The sequence below is a fragment of the Astatotilapia calliptera genome, chromosome 7 (assembly GCF_964374335.1).
Source record: "Astatotilapia calliptera chromosome 7, fAstCal68.1, whole genome shotgun sequence".
Lineage (NCBI taxonomy): Eukaryota > Metazoa > Chordata > Actinopteri > Cichliformes > Cichlidae > Astatotilapia > Astatotilapia calliptera.
This window is the reverse complement of record NC_137428.1, coordinates 30399689-30416673: the sequence shown is the minus strand read 5'-3', so window position 1 is coordinate 30416673 and position 16985 is coordinate 30399689. Positions and strand designations below refer to the sequence as shown.

General features: G+C 41.9%; 1 protein-coding gene across 1 annotated transcript; it reads left to right on the top strand.

Moving 5' to 3' along the window:
- Positions 1-1358: 1358 nt before the first annotated feature.
- Positions 1359-15324, top strand: slc46a2 (solute carrier family 46 member 2). Its single transcript, XM_026174195.2, has 7 exons — positions 1359-2029; positions 3645-3815; positions 4397-4615; positions 5054-5225; positions 9468-9551; positions 12705-12861; positions 12943-15324. The coding sequence occupies exons 1-7, from the start codon at positions 1556-1558 to the stop codon at positions 12989-12991; spliced, it is 1326 nt and encodes a 441-aa protein (XP_026029980.1). The 5' UTR covers positions 1359-1555; the 3' UTR covers positions 12992-15324.
- Positions 15325-16985: the final 1661 nt, after the last annotated feature.

Genomic DNA, 16985 nt, shown 5'->3' with positions numbered 1-16985 from the left:
TAAATAAATCAAATTACTTGAAACTTATTACAATCATTCATAGTATAGTAATGAATAACTTCTGTTATTTTCAGCCCATTTGATGAATAACAAATACATTTTTGATAGCAAAAGATTTCTTTAGAGGACAAAAATGACCCGTGGACCACACAAGGGACACTCTTTTGAGGATGCCAATGTTCACATTTTGGACAGAGAGGACAGATGGTTTGAAAGAGGAGTGAAAGAAGCCATCTATGTCCACTGTGAGCGACCATCTTTGAACAGAGGCGGGGGTTTACGACACCAACTCTCTGCCATCTATAATCCAGTTTTGAGATCCCTTCCCAGACGCCTTAACGCCCACTCACATCCTGGGCCATCTGACCTCAGGAATTCGCATGATAAGGTGGGGCCAGGTTTCACAATGAACACACCCGAAACTCTGGCTGATTGGGACCCACACCCAGTTTCACACCTTGGCTCAGGCGATTAGAGGATCATCAGGGGGTCCTTTTGTCCCTCTGGGGGGGGGGGGTTACTCCCACTAGGTTTATATCTGGGACTCTCCACCATTTGACCTTAGAACTGAAGAAGCTTCTCGGATGAGAGGTGAAACGTCTTCAAGCAACTTAAAGAAGTCCAGACGCTTTTCTTTGCAAGCTCCTTTGACTACGATGACCTGGATGACTGAGAACCTTCACAGACACTTCCTTCAGTTCTATTTGTGAGCTGTAAGCAGCAGCTTTTGAAAGTACCTTGTGGTTAGTGCATTGTTGAGCTTGTGGGAACCCATTGTGAATGTGCTTTTTTTCAGTTCAAATTATTTCTATCAACATACAACAGAGACCACTCTAGCAGAAGCCTATCCACAAAGACTGCAGTCACTGCTGTTTATTGGAAGGAAATTAAATGTTTCCTGTTTCAGGCTTCTCCTGTTAGAGGATTACCTGCTTTCTGGTTTACCTTGAAATGAGCTGGCGGTAATGCCTGTATATGTGCTGTTGTATGCATGCGATATCTACTTCGCCTACAGCTCTTCATAGAAATTTACAGGAACTGCACATTTGATTTGGCTTTGCAATACCTGTGTAATTACATGGGTGGTGCGTGCTGGGTCTTTTATCAGCATTTTTCACATTTTAAAGTCACACACTGATAATTTATTTAAAAGTGTAAATGAAAGTATACCAGCTGAGATGGATTAACTGCCTTCAATGGGTTCATATCTAATGCCATGTTTTGGACTGCAGCTCAGTTGTGTTTCAGTTTTATATCTCAAACCTAGATAAATGCAACGAGAGATGATTTGTGTGGAGATATAATAGGGAGCACAGAGAAATGGTAATGATGAAAATGTAAATAGTGGCCCAGAAAGAAGGTGGTTTCCTAAAATCTGACAGAGTGCACTGAAGCCAGCAGATCAGCAGCAGGGGATGAGGAAGTGGGCGTGTTTCCTCGGTGAGGCTGCTTAGTTTGAAGCACACGCGCACACACCCTTCACTTACTACTGACGGAAGCAGTCCTAGAAGACGGTCATCTTTATTTTTTTTACAAAGCTACAACAATCCAGATCATGGTGGTACCGAACTTGTGTCAAGCAGCCTTCGCGATGCTTCGGCAGATCGAGCCGATCATCGTGCTCGAGCAGCTGGGCAGCACTCTCTTTGATACCGCGCTGCAGATGGTGGTCTGGGACCGCTGTGCCAACGCTACCGACCCGGGCCACTCCAGTGAGGATGCCCAGCAGAAAGCCATGACCGACTTCTACATGATCAACAACCTCATTATCCAGCTGACTCCCATCTTTCCTGCGCTGTTCCTGGCAAGACTGAGCGACCGCGGCCGGAGGAAAGCCCCCATCGTGTCCCCCCTCACCGGCTACCTGTTGTCTAGGGTCATCCTGCTCCTGGTAGTCGTTCTAAAACTGCCGCTGCAGGTGATGTTCGCGGCGGGGACTGTCCTCGGGCTCTCCGGCGGGTTCACCGCATATTGGCCCGGTGTAATGACTCTAGCTTCACTCGGCTCCACGGCGGCCGACCGCTCCAAGGTGAGTTACAGGCGTGCTGCAGCTGCAAAGCCGTGGAAGGAGCGCCGAGAGGAGCCTCAAAATAACTTACTTTCAATCACAAAACTTTGTGTTTGACTGTAAAACTGATGATAATGTGCAAAAACTAAGAATTACAAGGATATAAACGAATAAGTTGGGCCATTAAAGAAGACCGTTTCTTTCTCTCTCTCTCTCTTTTTTTTTTCCAGATTTTTCAGTCTTTCGCTATTATTGTTTTCAGGGATTTCCCTTATTTAAAAATGGCCTTTAGGTTTTATTGCTCATGTGAGCACAATTGGTCGATATACGAGTCTGCGTCACCTCTTTTAACTAAAATCTATGCAATACAGATGTTGTACCTAAAAGAAACACAATACAACTCAAATATATATTCAGTGAACTTAAAAAAAAAAGTAAGCTTAAACTTTTAACATAAAGCCATAAACACTTTCCCCCTCTTAGTCTGAGAGTACTGTGCTTCAGGAAGCATGTTATATGCACACAGGCGGTCAAAAAGAAAATTACATTTAATTACCAAATCACTCAGGGGTTAGCCCCCTCTGCTGTGGAGCCAGCTCCCAGTCTGGATTCCCTCTCTACTTTTAAGATTAAACTTAAGACTTTCCTTTTTGATAAAGCATGATGATAGTTCTAGATCAAGTGACCCTGAATCCTTCCTTAGTTGTGCTGCAATAGGCCTAGAAAGCTGGGAGCTTCCCATGATGCACCGTTTCATCTTCACTCCCTGTGTTAATACACCAATCTGCATGTAGTCATTAGTTATTATTAAGTTATTATTACTACTCTTGCCCTCTTCCACAGTGTTTCTTTGTCCTGTTTGCCTCCCTTCACCCCCAAACCCGTTGTGACAGATGGCTTTTACTCCATGATTCAGCTGAATTGAACTGGAAAAAAAAAACCCAAACAAAAGCAAAACAGTTTCCTTTAACTGATTTATTCAAAGGAGCTTGCAGAGAAAAGCGTCTGGACTTCTTTAAGTTGCTTGAAGACGTTTCACCTCTCATCCGAGAAGCTTCTTCAGTTCTAAGGTCAAATGGTGGAGAGTCCCAGATATAAACCTAGTGGGAGTATCCCCCCACAGAGGGACAAAAGGACCCCCTGATGATCCTCTAATCGCCTGAGCCAAGGTGTGAAACTGGGTGTGGGTCCCAATCAGCCAGAGTTTCGGGTGTGTTCATTGTGAAACCTGGCCCCACCTTATCATGCGAATTCCTGAGGTCAGATGGCCCAGGATGTGAGTGGGCGTTAAGGCGTCTGGGAAGGGATCTCAAAACTGGATTATAGATGGCAGAGAGTTGGTGTCGTAAACCCCGCCTCTGTTCAAAGATGGTCGCTCACAGTGGACATAGATGGCTTCTTTCACTCCTCTTTCAAACCATCTGTCCTCTCTGTCCAAAATGTGAACATTGGCATCCTCGAAAGAGTGTCCTTTATCCTTAAGATGCAGATGGACTGCTGAGTCTTGTCCTGTGGAGGTGGCTCTTCTGTGTTGTGCCATGCGCTTGTGAAGTGGCTGTTTGGTCTCTCCTGACTGAGAACCTTCACAGACTTAACTGATTTATATTAAAAGAAATAACCCTGTGCCCCCTTGCAGGTGTTGATGAGGGTGGAGTTCATGTATGGGTTAGCAGGCGTGGTGGGCAGCCTCGCTTCTGGCCATCTGTTCCACCTGTACAGCTCCAGTTTGGGACATGGGACCATCCTGCTTATCATCAGCACACTGCTGCATCTGCTCTGCCTCTTACACTCCATTTTCCTGCTGCAGGTCAGTGTGTGCACGTGAGAGGGTTCAGAGGGGGCGGGGGTCCAGTGTAGCCATGTGTTTTTTGTGTATTTCTAATTGTTTATTTTTATTTTTATTCTTGGAATCAAAAAATATACTGTGAATCAGCTTTGCATGATTCACAGTATATTTTATAATGGCCCTTCATCCACTTTGCTTCTAGCTCCTCCCCCCTTAAAGGTAAGTTTTTTCTGATTAGCTGCCCCTTCAAAACAAAAGGGCTCTGAACACCAGGTAGAGATAACCACATTCAGAGGATCTGATCCTACTGACATCATACAGAGCCAAAAGTAGAAAAAAAAAACTTCTTTCTTTTTGGTGACCTCACCATGACCTAATGACCTAAAAGTACATCTATGACATAAAATAAAGAACAGCAAGCTAAATTGTCGATCATTAAACATGCTGCTGTAATAATAATGTGAATAATTACATTAATCTGTAATTATGTGTCTTATAACTAGAACCATCTTTATTCATGTTCTGCCTTCAGTTTTAGCCACACGTGCTCGCTCTACCACCTCGCCGAGCTCATATACCACGCATGTCCGTCTTTATTAAAGGTGAAAGGTGTAAGCGATGGAGAGCCGGAGGAGAACCGCCACCTACTGTTACGCGCCTCCACTAACTCTTCAGTTGTCGAGGCTCCTGTTGAGATAAACAGAGTGAATGTGGCTCTGTTGTTTGTGGCTGCCATCCTGTACGACTTTGCAGTGGGCGGAGCCATTGAAGTACTGGGCGCCTTTGTGCTGAGAGCACCACTCAGCTGGAACGCCACTCTAGTAAGTTTTTTTACCCCATTTTTGTGATTTGATGCAAAAAAGATGGGATAAAAGTAACACTGCTAGTTTTAACTCTATTTTAAGCAGACGGGACAATTCTAAATATTAGTGTCTAAGCTTAGCCATCGGTTGGTTGGTGATTGGTATGTTGTTAGCTAATGAGCACACCCTTGTTCATCCTCCTTTCTGACTGTATGACTGTAGTCTTCTGAACAGACTGCGGGAACTGAGGCGTGTTTTCCCACAAATGTCTATACAGCCAGGAGTGTTTCTGCAACCAGAGGAGTCGCCCCCTGATGGTCATTAAAAATAATGCAGATTTAAGGCACTTAAGCATTAATGCCATCTGTTCTAGTTGCATAGTCTGTTTATTATTGCCTCTCTATCGCTGAACATCTCTCCCTTCTTTTTTTCTCATTTCTTTTCCTCTTTCTTCAGGTGGGGTACGGAAATGCAGCAGGCTGTGTGATCTTCCTCACCAGTTACATAGGTGTCATCGGGTTTCGACGCTGCTGCAGCGACACCTCGCTCATTCTGATCGGCATGGTGTCCTTCGCTGTCGGGATTTACTTCATGTCCTTTGTAACGACGACCCTCACTTTCTACCTCGGTAAGAACAAACATGTTACACAGATTTTATAGTAAATTTGTGGTGGATTAGCAGCTAATAGAGACACTTCATCCAGAAGATTTGAGGCGGGTTTAGAGCTCATGCCACACGCACAGGCCACATCCTTCATTTTCTCCTATGACCTTTAAACAGAGTAAATAGGCCCCCAGTTTAGCGCCCCTCGTTGATCAGGCTCAATGCATGCCTAACCTAGGACCCTTTGCTGTGTGTTTTCCCCCACTTTCCAGTATTCTTCTCAGTCATGTCAAATAAAGATGAAAAGCTGCCCTAAAATAATGTGTTTTTAAGTGAGAAAATAAAAAAAATTAGACACTGAAAGCAACAAAGGCCCAGTTGTGTGACTGCTCCTAACCTGTTCTTCATGTGACACTTGGTATTGTCTAAAAAACAGATCAGGTTTAGTTCCCAGAAGAGCTGCATGTTCAGATTCCAATCGTTGCTTTTATTTTTACTTTGCCAAGTGGTTCGCACAGCAAACAGCAAATGGGAAAAAAATGTGTGTTTATGCTTTGATGGATTAGAAAGTTTGACTCAGCAAGCAAAATAAGTTTGTGTGCTAAAATTCAAGCTGTTTATTTGAGTTTACGTCAGACCTAAAACACCACCATGAATCATAAAAAAGTAGGAACCAAAATAAGGAACTAGGAGTGATTATAAGCCATAAACACTTTTTCCCCCTTAGTCTAAGAGTGCTGTGCTGCAGGAAGCATGTTATATGCACACAGGCAGTCAACAAGAACATTACATTTAATTACCAAATCAGCCAGGAGTTAGTTTCAACCAATTAAGTTTGATAAGGTTTATTTAACCCTTTCATGCATGAATTATGACCTCAATCAGGATTTTTTTCTTAAGTATTTTTATTCATCTTTAGGCATGAAAAAAAGATTTTTGAACTTCATTTTTTTAAACATGTACTTTGCAAAGAGTTTTTTACATCCACTTAGTCCACTTAGTCCACTGGCTGGCCAGTGGGTGGCAGGGTATGGAGTCACACATCAGTGTCCAATGTGGTGGTTTATGTGCAAATATGCTATCAACACTGACACAAATACAAGAAAACAGCCTTTGAATAGCTGTCCACTGTAGTGACCACTATAAGAGATCTGCATTCTTACTGAAGGCTAAGACATTCAATACTCAATATGTACACCCAGCAAACAGCTACTCAGCTGAAGCTCACGGATAAACATGTGGAAATGTAAAAAGGGACATTTCTCAGCAGTTGTGGTCTGGTCTATTTTCTGGTTATAAACAAATGAGATACTTTGTCTTAATTATTGTTTGGGCGGGATTGGCACCACTAGGATGTTTTTTATTTGCTATTTATCATACTTCACTTCTGAACTTGGACAATATATATATATATATATATATAATCCGATCCATTAAATATCAAAAGAACACCTCACAAAACTTGCAACATGGCGTAACTCGGCCCATAACCTTAGCAGTCGGAGTAGTATGCATCACGTGATAGAGCGGCTGTGGCGTGGGAGACCTGTCTGCGGTCTGGTTCAGTATTTGGAGCCTCGCTACCAATCCGGCATTTCATCTCCGAGGAAGTTATCCCAGAGAGAAATGAAGCAAGTGTGTAAGTTCATCTCTGAATGTTTGTAAAGCATTCCAGCATTAAGCTTAACAAACGATATATGGAGCGACTGCCTCTTCTCTCCCTCCCTCTCCTGCTGCTACTTCAGTCGTGAAACTGATCAATGATCAGCTGATCAGCTTTTCTGTCGTGAGTTCGTCTCTCTTGTTTGTTTATTGCCCACTTCGCGCCAGAAAGAGGAAACCAGCGGCTGAACAACAGCAGCATGTTTAAGCTTGTTAAGCTGTTGTTAGAATTTATTTAATATTACTTTCTACACCAGGATCTTTTTCTATGTAGCTGATGCTGGTAACTGTGCAGGGGCGGATCTAGCAAAGTTTAGCCAGGGGGGCCGTTAGGGCATGAACAGGGAAAAGGGGAGCAGAAAGACATACTTTTCTTACTTATTCTCATTTAAAATGTCTAGCTTTTAATAAATAATTATTTGAATCTTACACTCAAAGTTTTAATCTGATGTAAAATGTATAGAAGTCCATTACTGTATATAGTAACTATTAAGTCTAATATATATACCCTAGTAAGCTATACTACTTTTTCCGTTGGGAAGGTACCATCTGTGCAGTCTGCAATTCTGTTGAAGAAAGATGTTGAATCTATTTAATTACTCTTGAAAAATAATTGATTTCTGTGCATTTTTTTCAAACTGCATCAAATTAAAGTTAATTATGTCGATTAAGCATCATAAGGTGGGGGGTGGTTCCCTATTTTTTTTTTTTTTTTTTTGCTGGGAGTTGGAACCCTATTAGTTAGGTTGCTTAATATTTCTGCTAAGTACTCTTTAAAATACCAGAATAGGAAGGATGGTGCAGGTTTAACCCTTGGATAGCCGTCAAAATTTACACCCTTTTATGGTCGTCGGGACCCAAAATGGTCCCCATCCAAAAGGTGATATAGCAATGGATTTTATGAATTTTTTTTTCTTTTTTTTTCACATCAGATCTTTTAAACAACTTCAGACCTATCCACTGATATAAAGTTTTTCATAATTTTTTTAAATATTTTTTAGGTTTTTATGGCTTTATTGTCATAAAAAACCCTGTTTTTTGGGGGGTAAAAAATCATAATATGCAATATTTTTAAAAAATGAGTTGCAAATGGAACTACTTGGCATGAGGTTATTAGAGCCTTGGATAGGTAAAAAATTCATAACAGAATTGATTTGGATACTTTATTATTTTTGGAGCAATAAGAGTTTTTCAAATTTACACCCTTTTATGGTCCTCGGGACCCAAAATGGTCCCCATCCAAAAGGTGATATAGCAATGGATTTTATGAATTTTTTTTTCAGTTTTTTTCACATCAGATCTTTTAAACAACTTCAGACCTATCCACTGATATAAAGTTTTTTATAATTTTCTTAATATTTTTTATGTTTTTATGGCTTTGTTGTCATAAAGACCTCTGTTTATTTTCTTTGGGGGGTAAAAAACCATAATATGCAATATTTTCAAAAAATGTTATGTATATATGTATATATATATAGCAGCTGGATAGCGTAGTGGTTAGACTACACGCCTTTGGAACAGAGGATCGCAAGTTCGATTCCTGCCTGGGGCGTCTGTATCCAGTAAGGGTCCTAAGGCTAGACCCCCTATGCTAAGCAAGCCTACCGCAGACATGAGCGAGACAGATAAATATGAAGGCATGCCGGCTCGGACGTCGCCCGGATCAACAAGGGCCGCGTCAGGTGTTGAGGAACCAGGGCACCCTGACGAAAAGTGGGCTACTGGAACTGGAAGGCATCGGTGGGCAAGAGACGAAAACAGGGCGTTGTTGGAATGCTACTACACACACATATATACATATACATATGTATATATATATATATATAGTGGTGGTCCCCGTGGTAATCGGAGCACTAGGTGCGGTGACTCCCAAGCTAGGCGAGTGGCTCCAGCAGATCCCGGGAACAACATCGGAGATCTCTGTCCAGAAGAGCGCAGTCCTGGGAACAGCTAAGATACTGCGCAGGACCCTCAAGCTCCCAGGCCTCTGGTAGAGGACCCGAGCTTGAAGGATAAACCGCCCGCAGGGGCGTGCTGGGTGTTAGTTTTTATATATGTGTGTGTGTGTGTGTGTGTGTGTGTGTGTGTGTACAAAGACTAAAAATAGACTAAAAATCCTTAGTCTCAGTATTTCTTAGTCAGGTAAAAACCTGTACTACAAACTCCCTGATGAGGCATTGATGGACATGGTCATTGAAACTTGGGATGTTTACGAAACAGGGAGTTGACCGCTTTGTGTTTTTATTCTGATACATGTGCTGATTTTTCTAAATCTTACCTCTGACATATGCTTTGTATGTTCATATCTCAATAACTATATCTCAGTGACCAGACCACCAGCTGGCAGTTATTCAGCAGGGAGATATTTGGTGGGTCAATGCTGCCTGTGAAGGCCTGACCTGTTTCCCTCAAAGGATTTAGCCTCTGAATTGGGACATTGTTTTAAAGCAAGCACTGCCGGATTAAAAATTATACTTGTTTAAACACCAGGTGCGACCATTCTTACCCAGAATGGGCAGCAGTAGCTGCATAGCTGTGGTCGGGTTTGGCGGATTTGAAGAATTCATTATGGAACAAAATGTTAATCATGAACTTTTTCTGCAGCTCGTGCACTCACCCTGTTTGCTCTCATCCCGATGACCACAATCAGATCTCTGCTCTCACAGCAGGTCCCAGCTTCTTCATGTGGTGAGTACGCAGGAAAGATTTTTGAGCACTTAACACACACTTTGTATTTCATCTTAAAAAAGTGAGAATATTGGAGGCTGTCATTTGAGCACGTGAATGAATGTATAATATTGGTGCCTGAACACAATGGATGAAAACCCAGTCTGGTCATTCATAATAAACTCGACACATATTTACTGACTGCAGCATAAAAATCAACGATGGCTTCAGAGTTCGAGGAGCAGAGCGGGTTGAGAGTAGGCTGGAGTGATCTGTGGTTGCATTAAAGCAACGACAACATGACTTTTCCTGCGAGTTGTGTTTGCTGTCTGAAGGTCATTGATACGTTAGAGGGGGAAAAAGACTCACCAGTCCTGTTTATTTTTAATGCTCGTGAGAAAATACTGTGTCAGCAAAGCATTGTCGTTATAGGCTGCTGTGCCACCAGTTTCATGACTCTTAAACAGGTTTGTCAACTCTGACGCATTAAAGTTCATGTCACATGGATTACACTGCCCCATGAAAGAGCGAGGCCCAAACAACTTACTAATTAATGAAAAGACCATGTATGATTTAAGCTTGTTTAGTATTAGCTGTCACATTTTTACACTTTTCAGCATAAGCAAGAAGATTTTATAAGCCAGACGTTAGCAGGAGCTGTTTCTTGTTCCAGCTGTTTGGTTTTTTTTACTGCTTTATAGGATTCAGATGTGCACGCAGGTGGCACAACGCTGAGGACTTCATTTATTATTCAGTCATTATGTAATCGCAGAATTTCCCGTATAGCTGTCAGACACGGTTTCTTTTCTTTCTTTTTTAAAATTTAGCACATAGTCACATGATCCTCCACAAGGAAGCACTTGGTGAGAGTGGTAAGGAAGAACTGCCTTTTAACAGGAAGAGACTCGGGGAGGGGCAGCCATCTGCCATGACCGGTTGAGGGATGGGAGCATTATTCCTCAATAGTTGGGTTGCGGTCACGTGGTTCTGATGACGTGCGGAGGCAGCGCGATTTTTGAGTGGAGGGCGGAAGTAAACATGGAGGACACTGTGGAGAGTCAGGAGAGCAGCTATTGTGCAACTTTAGACCCCGTTTCTCGGGAGAGATATAAACAGATAGTTAAAAAATATATCGGACGTGATCCGTATTCTTTGAAAATGTCCGAATACACCACAGAAGTAAAGGATTTGCCTACTATCGAGGCTGTGGATATCACCAACTACTTGGTCCTCCAGACTTCTTACTACACTAGGCAGCAAATGAAAGCTTTCAAGAGTCTGGAGGCGTACAATTTTTTTGTCAGCGGGTGGGTCCACAACCTTGGAACAAAACGTCTCCGTGATGGATACAGTTTGGTGTTTGCAAGGGTGAGTGTTTGTTCTTATATTGCTTTATCTTAAACACGCTAACAGTTAGCGGTAGCGGCTTTAACGTCAACAAACATGCCACATCCTTAGGACTTCGTTAGAGTGACAGTTGTTTGTTTCAAGGTAAACCATTCTCAGCGGTCTAACGAGACACCTCTGAAGACTTGGGTAATTGCAAAGGATGATGGAGAAGTGATTGCAGCTCATTGCAATTGTATGGCAGGGTTAGTAGCCTGTTCTCCACTGTCACTAGGCTCAAATCCGGGCTCTCAGCCGTCTGTTGCATATCCAAAATCGCCTCTGCACATCGATGCTGTTCTGCCTTAAGCTTCATTCTTTTCTCTCGTTTGAGAACTGATTCCGATCTGGGTTTTCGTTCGTAGCCGAGATTGACCGTCGGAGCCCAGTCCTCCGACTCTTCGTCATCCAAAGCACTTGGGCAGCCTATAGTCCCAATCAAGTCAATATTAGACTACTAACTTAAAAGCACTAAGTAAACGAGAATTTAACGACAACCTAATGCTAATAAGTTCGTTTGCAAACATAACATTACCTCTGACGAAGTGGTCGCTGCAGACACGGGCATTGGCAGACTCTGCTCCTCCCGACTGTAAACGTAAATTTAAAATCCATTTTTTCCTACGTTTTTTGGTTAGAATTTTCCATTTTTCTCCTCTTCGTTGGGCTATTTTTGGTACCCTAAAATACCGTTTATCAGTTTCTCTGGTCGACCTACTGGAGCATTCGTAAACACAACAGGACATAGGCATTTTGCGTACTGTCTGTCTGTGATTTTGCGCTTATCTTTTTCACTTCCGACCGCCAGTCAAATTTCGCGCTTTACGTCGACGTCACGTCTACGTCAAATGAAACCTAGCTATTAGTGGAGAATAGAAGGATTGTTTTGTGAAGCCTCGCAGCAGTCTGAGCTTATAGCAGCATCACTAAAGCGGATCCAGCTCTAACTATAAGCTTTTTCAAAACATAAACAAAAGAAGGTTTAAAGCCTAATTTTAAAACTATACTCCCCTGAAGCCAAACTGGGAGCTGTTTCCACAGGAGAGGGGCCTGATAGCTGAGGGCTCTGCCTCCCATTTTACTTTTAGTAAATCTTGGAACCACAAGTGCAGCTTGATTGCGAAGTGCTCTCCTTCAATAGTATTATACTGTGAGGTTTTATTATATTTTTTAAACATCTTAATAAAGGAAGACCTCAGGTGAAAGGGCCCGATTGTTGGAATGCCACTAGAAACGATTCATTGACTCTGTTTTACTCCCTGATGAAGACCCGTGTGCCGAAAGCAGTTGGAGTTTTTAGGTTAAACATAATCTTCCCTGTAAAACTGAAGACATTTTAATTTTATTTTGAAATGTGGTTGCCTTGGAGTCTTGTGATATTTAAGCCTTAATAAAGCTGCCACCATTTTAAGTCTTGTGTTTCAGTGTGCGTGCACTGAGTTTGAGGGAGTTTTGGATGCATGTGAGAGGATCTGTGCATAAGCAAGTCCTCCATGTGATCCCTTTAAGGCTGCTTCACGATAAACAATGACCTGCATATTATAAGAGCCTGCTCTGCAACTAGCCAGAGAAGGCTTCCTCCCTCTCTGTCACACATGAACACACAGTTTCCAGGTGATTACAGGATCAGATCAATTTACTGCCAGGGCTTTTTCTCCCGTCATCTGCTTGAAACGTCAGAAATGCAAACACACACACACACACACAGCAGCAATATCTTGTATAGATTAAACAAACAGCAAGCTCTTCTCTCTTCATTCCCTTTGTCTTCCATCCCCTTCTCCTCAGGCATGACCCTCACCTTCCTGCAACTCGCTCTGAAGTTTGCCAGCCTGGCGTACATTCCCGCTTTCACCAAGATCTATCAGGGAACCCTGGACTGGTTCCCAGGCTTTGTGTTCACACTAGCCAGTATTTTCACAGTACTGGGAATGACACCCATCAGGTATGTGTGCCCATCACTTCAGACTAACGTGCCCGCCTTTCAGAGTCTCATTGTCTCATCTCCTCTGTCTACTCCCTCCAGTATCATCGGCTGCAGATCACCTCAGAGGTGGCAGTATGAGAAGATTTAGAGCGGCCGAACCAGTAACATCATCACCAGCAGCAGCGAGTGAGCATTGGTGCAAGGCAGAAGGGAACTGAGACTTGAAACTACTTCCTGTGGTGTTCCTCAGTTATAAAAGAGGGCAAACAGTATTTTTACATCTACATCTCAAATAGACAACTGCCTCACAAAGACAGAAGCTGCCACGGTGATTTCCACATAGTTTAGGATTTGTCACGGACTGCGTTGGCTGCTTCTGTCAGCAAACTGTTACTCACACGCAGTTTTCAGCCATGGGTCATGTTTTAAACAACTTCGTTAGGAGTTTTGTATCCTGGAGTCCTCTCAGGCTGTTACAGGAACAGAAAGTTTGACACAAGTTGATCTCTGTTATGAATTCACCTGTTTTTACTTAACTGCCTACTGTTTTTGTAGATTCGTAAACTAGAAGCTAGAAGTGGAAGTGTGGTTATAAAATCAGGGGTTTTTTTTTGGCTGTTACTGTTTCCATATTTAAAGACTTTGCAGTTGTTACTGTACTTGCACAGTAATGTGCACAAACTTAATGAGAGTGCTGCTCTGATGCCAGCTTAGCTGCAGTTTGGGTTTAGGTCAAAGCTACATGAAGTGAATCCAGTTTGAGTCACAGACGGTGTAAACGGTGGACATGGCCACTGTGATGTCTCAAGGTGAAGCCTCGAGGCTCGAGAAACCGCACAGTCATTGGCTAACAGCTTCTGACTGAGTCTAATAAAGAGGATCATTTATGAAATCTGAAACTAGCGACATTTTCTTACATCATCTGTACAAGCCCTAACCCTGCAATGCCATCTATATTTTTTCTCAGACATGAGTTTAATGGCCAGCCCCCTGCTGGCCACGAAACGACAATACAGATTTCATCAGACGCAGAAGGCACGCCCATCTTTTTGTACTGTTTACATCTGTGTCCTGTTCACATCACCTTAACTCCTCTAGAGGCCACTGTTTCTGAGGTGTGACTTAAACCTGCTGCAAGCCTACGCTGCGTTTTACGGAAGCTCGTCTCTGTCAAAAACAGTTTCTGGCATCCACAAATGGAAAATTAGAGTTACTATCTCCAAAATTTTGGTCTACAAAATAAAAAATACAGTTAATTTTGAGATAACGAAACATCGAATGAGCTCTGCCAATCAGGGTTTTTTTTTTCAGTGGCGGAAACGAGCTTTCAGCCCCAATACCAAACATACCAAACTTTTTCTCTCTCTCTTTTTTTTTTAAACAGTGTTGTATTAAGCTCCCTGATATAATAGCTAAGCATTACATCAGTGGCAACGGACTAATTGCATGCACTGCTTTTTAAATCAGCAGGGCTTGCATAGACGCCACTACAGATTGGGCAACAAGCCCAAAAAAGTTGAAAGAAAAACATACTCCATAAGTCTGATGCGCACTGTTGCACATTATAAGACTGAAACACGACGTTCAATCTGTAAACCATAGCAAAACATTGCCCAGTTTTCTTTAGATTGAACCAATTTTTGCTGCTCAGAGGATATTATTGATTTTTTAAATATCAAATATTTTACCACCTGTCTGCGCCCAGTGGCAAACCAATTATTAACAAAACAGTCACCTCTTAATTTCTTTGCTGCCAGAAACACAAAGAAATAAGTTTCACAGGAAGCTAATGCTGCGTATTTGACAGATTAATCCTACTGACGCAGTTCGTAAGGAAACAAAAGGAAAAATGTGTTGTGCCTGAAACATTCAGCGCAACGTTAGCAAACGATCACAAGTGCGTGGACAAGTGTTCTGTGGATGGGAAAAAACTGCTGGATTCTCCCCCGCTCATGACTCCGTGTATCATCACCATCGGTCAGCTGCTCACAACACATATTTTAGGAAAAGCTTTAGGTTTGGTGTCATTTGACGTTCTCGCACACCGACTACTGGCAGTCTAAGGGATCTTTTTTGACATAACTTTTTGTTTGCTTTTATATATTTTTATTATCCTTACATATTGACCCACTAATTCATTTGATTGTGCTTTATGTTCATCTGTCTAAGTCTGAAGGTACTGGTACAGTTCTGTGTATGAATTTATGTAGAAATTTAAAGCCATATTTTAGTTATTAGTAGACATGTTTGTATAGCTGAAGTAGTGCTTATAGTACTGATTGAAGGAAACCAAATGAAGGTTTTTTTGTAATAGTTATTTTGCATTTGCACATTATTGCACTTTTATTTGTTGACGGTGCATAAAAGGGGGCTTCTGCTGTAGTTTAAATGAAATTATTAAACATAAAGAGCAACTTATGTTGGTGTTCGAGCTGCAATGACACTAAAAATCTTTTTGTTAAATAAACATTATTAAGGCTTGTTGTGATGTTTTTAAATTGTCTGTATGAAAGAATATTTAAATATTCAATCCTTTCTAAACCTCTTCATCCAGAGCATAACTGCAGTATATTTAGTTTTTTGATGACTATATACATACATACATACATACATACATATACATACATACATACATACATACTAGGGGTGCAACGATACACAAAATTCACGGTTCGGTTCGGTACTTTGGTGTCACGGTTCGATATTTTTTCGATACAAAAAAAATGTTCATGCCTTTTTAATTTGTCATTTATTAAAATTATAAATATATATTTTAACACAAAAGTACAGTTTTTAAATTTAACCCTAACCCTTGTGCGTGTTTTTTATTTTGACAGCGAATGCGCACCTGCGGACCACTTATGTGCAGCCCTGGTTATTTAGCTCGTCATATTGCAGCCACAGAAATTATTTTGTCCATAAAACCATAAAGCTGCACTTTCTTTTTGCCTTATAGTCTGATTTGTCATAACTTCTCCGTTTTGTGGTAAGCTTTTCTTTGGCTGTCACTTCTTCACCCTGACCTGTCTTATTTGGCTCAGCAGAACTAAAATATATATCTGTCTGTGAAGGTTCTCAGTCATCCAGGTCATCATAGTCAAATATAAATCCTGCTGCTTTTACACGCGCACTCACATAAGCTCAGCGATTCTCTGCGCGATCAACCTCTCACATGTTTAAGCTGCGGAAGATTTCACTTGTCATGTTTGCATAGTAAGCTAACGATTAATAAGACGATGTCAGAGGAATTGGTGCACAAATTATCATCACTCACAGATCAGTGCTGTCGCTCTCTATACACAGTTCGCACGATTGCAAAGTGAAAGCAAAAAAACAAGCGCAAATTCAAACTCGATTTCAATATGTCACATATTGACAGTGGCTCACCGATGCCAATGACATAATTACCCAGCTACATTTCCGAAAGAATGCAAAAGCATTGACATATATTTTTCCTTCCTACAATAGCCCGACGGGCAGGGAAGAGATAGATTTTGGTAGCTCGACTGAAAAAATCGCTAGCTCCAGGACATCGGGCTAGCGATATTGCAAGCCCTGTATCTGATTGAGGAATCACTCATCTTTGGAAAAGAGAGTTTATTACAGAGAAATGTCTCTTTCCAAAATAAAAGCTATACTATCCGCTTCTTCTGGGCTATATTCTCAGCAGCATAAGGAGAATCATGTGCTAACAGCTGTCTAAATGACTCGGCTAAAGTTAGTAGCATGCTTGTTGTTTTTGTCTTTGCACTAGGATGATGTCGGCGTAAATGTGCAGTCATATTCGTTGTGTTCCCACTAGTGCTTTCAGGTTAATCTCGTTGAAATGACCTTAACGCCACAACACGGCAAATCTCCGTTAACGAGCTACCGCCGATCGCCCCGTGCATGGGGCTAGACAGCCAACACCTTAACGAGCTAACTGCGCTAACACACTAGCTCCCACCCATGTAATTGAGCATTGTATGGCACATCCAACATACTGTTTTACTTTAGTCCATGACTCGCTTACCTTCAGGGTCATACGTCACATGAAAACCAAAATAATTCCAAACGCCAGATCTGAATGAGGGTGGGGGAGGTCCATGTTGCAAGGAGAGCTTAACTTCTGTCTTGCTAGCTTGCCCTGCGCTCTTCCTTCT

Coding starts and splice junctions, on each gene's coding strand:
- slc46a2 (XM_026174195.2), top strand. CDS start 1,556: ATGGTGGTACCGAACTTGTGTCAAGCAGCCTTCGCGATGCTTCGGCAG. Junction 3,816..4,396: donor ACTCCATTTTCCTGCTGCAG/GTCAGTGTGTGC, acceptor TCTTTATTAAAG/GTGAAAGGTGTAAGCGATGG. Junction 9,552..12,704: donor GGTCCCAGCTTCTTCATGTG/GTGAGTACGCAG, acceptor CCTTCTCCTCAG/GCATGACCCTCACCTTCCTG.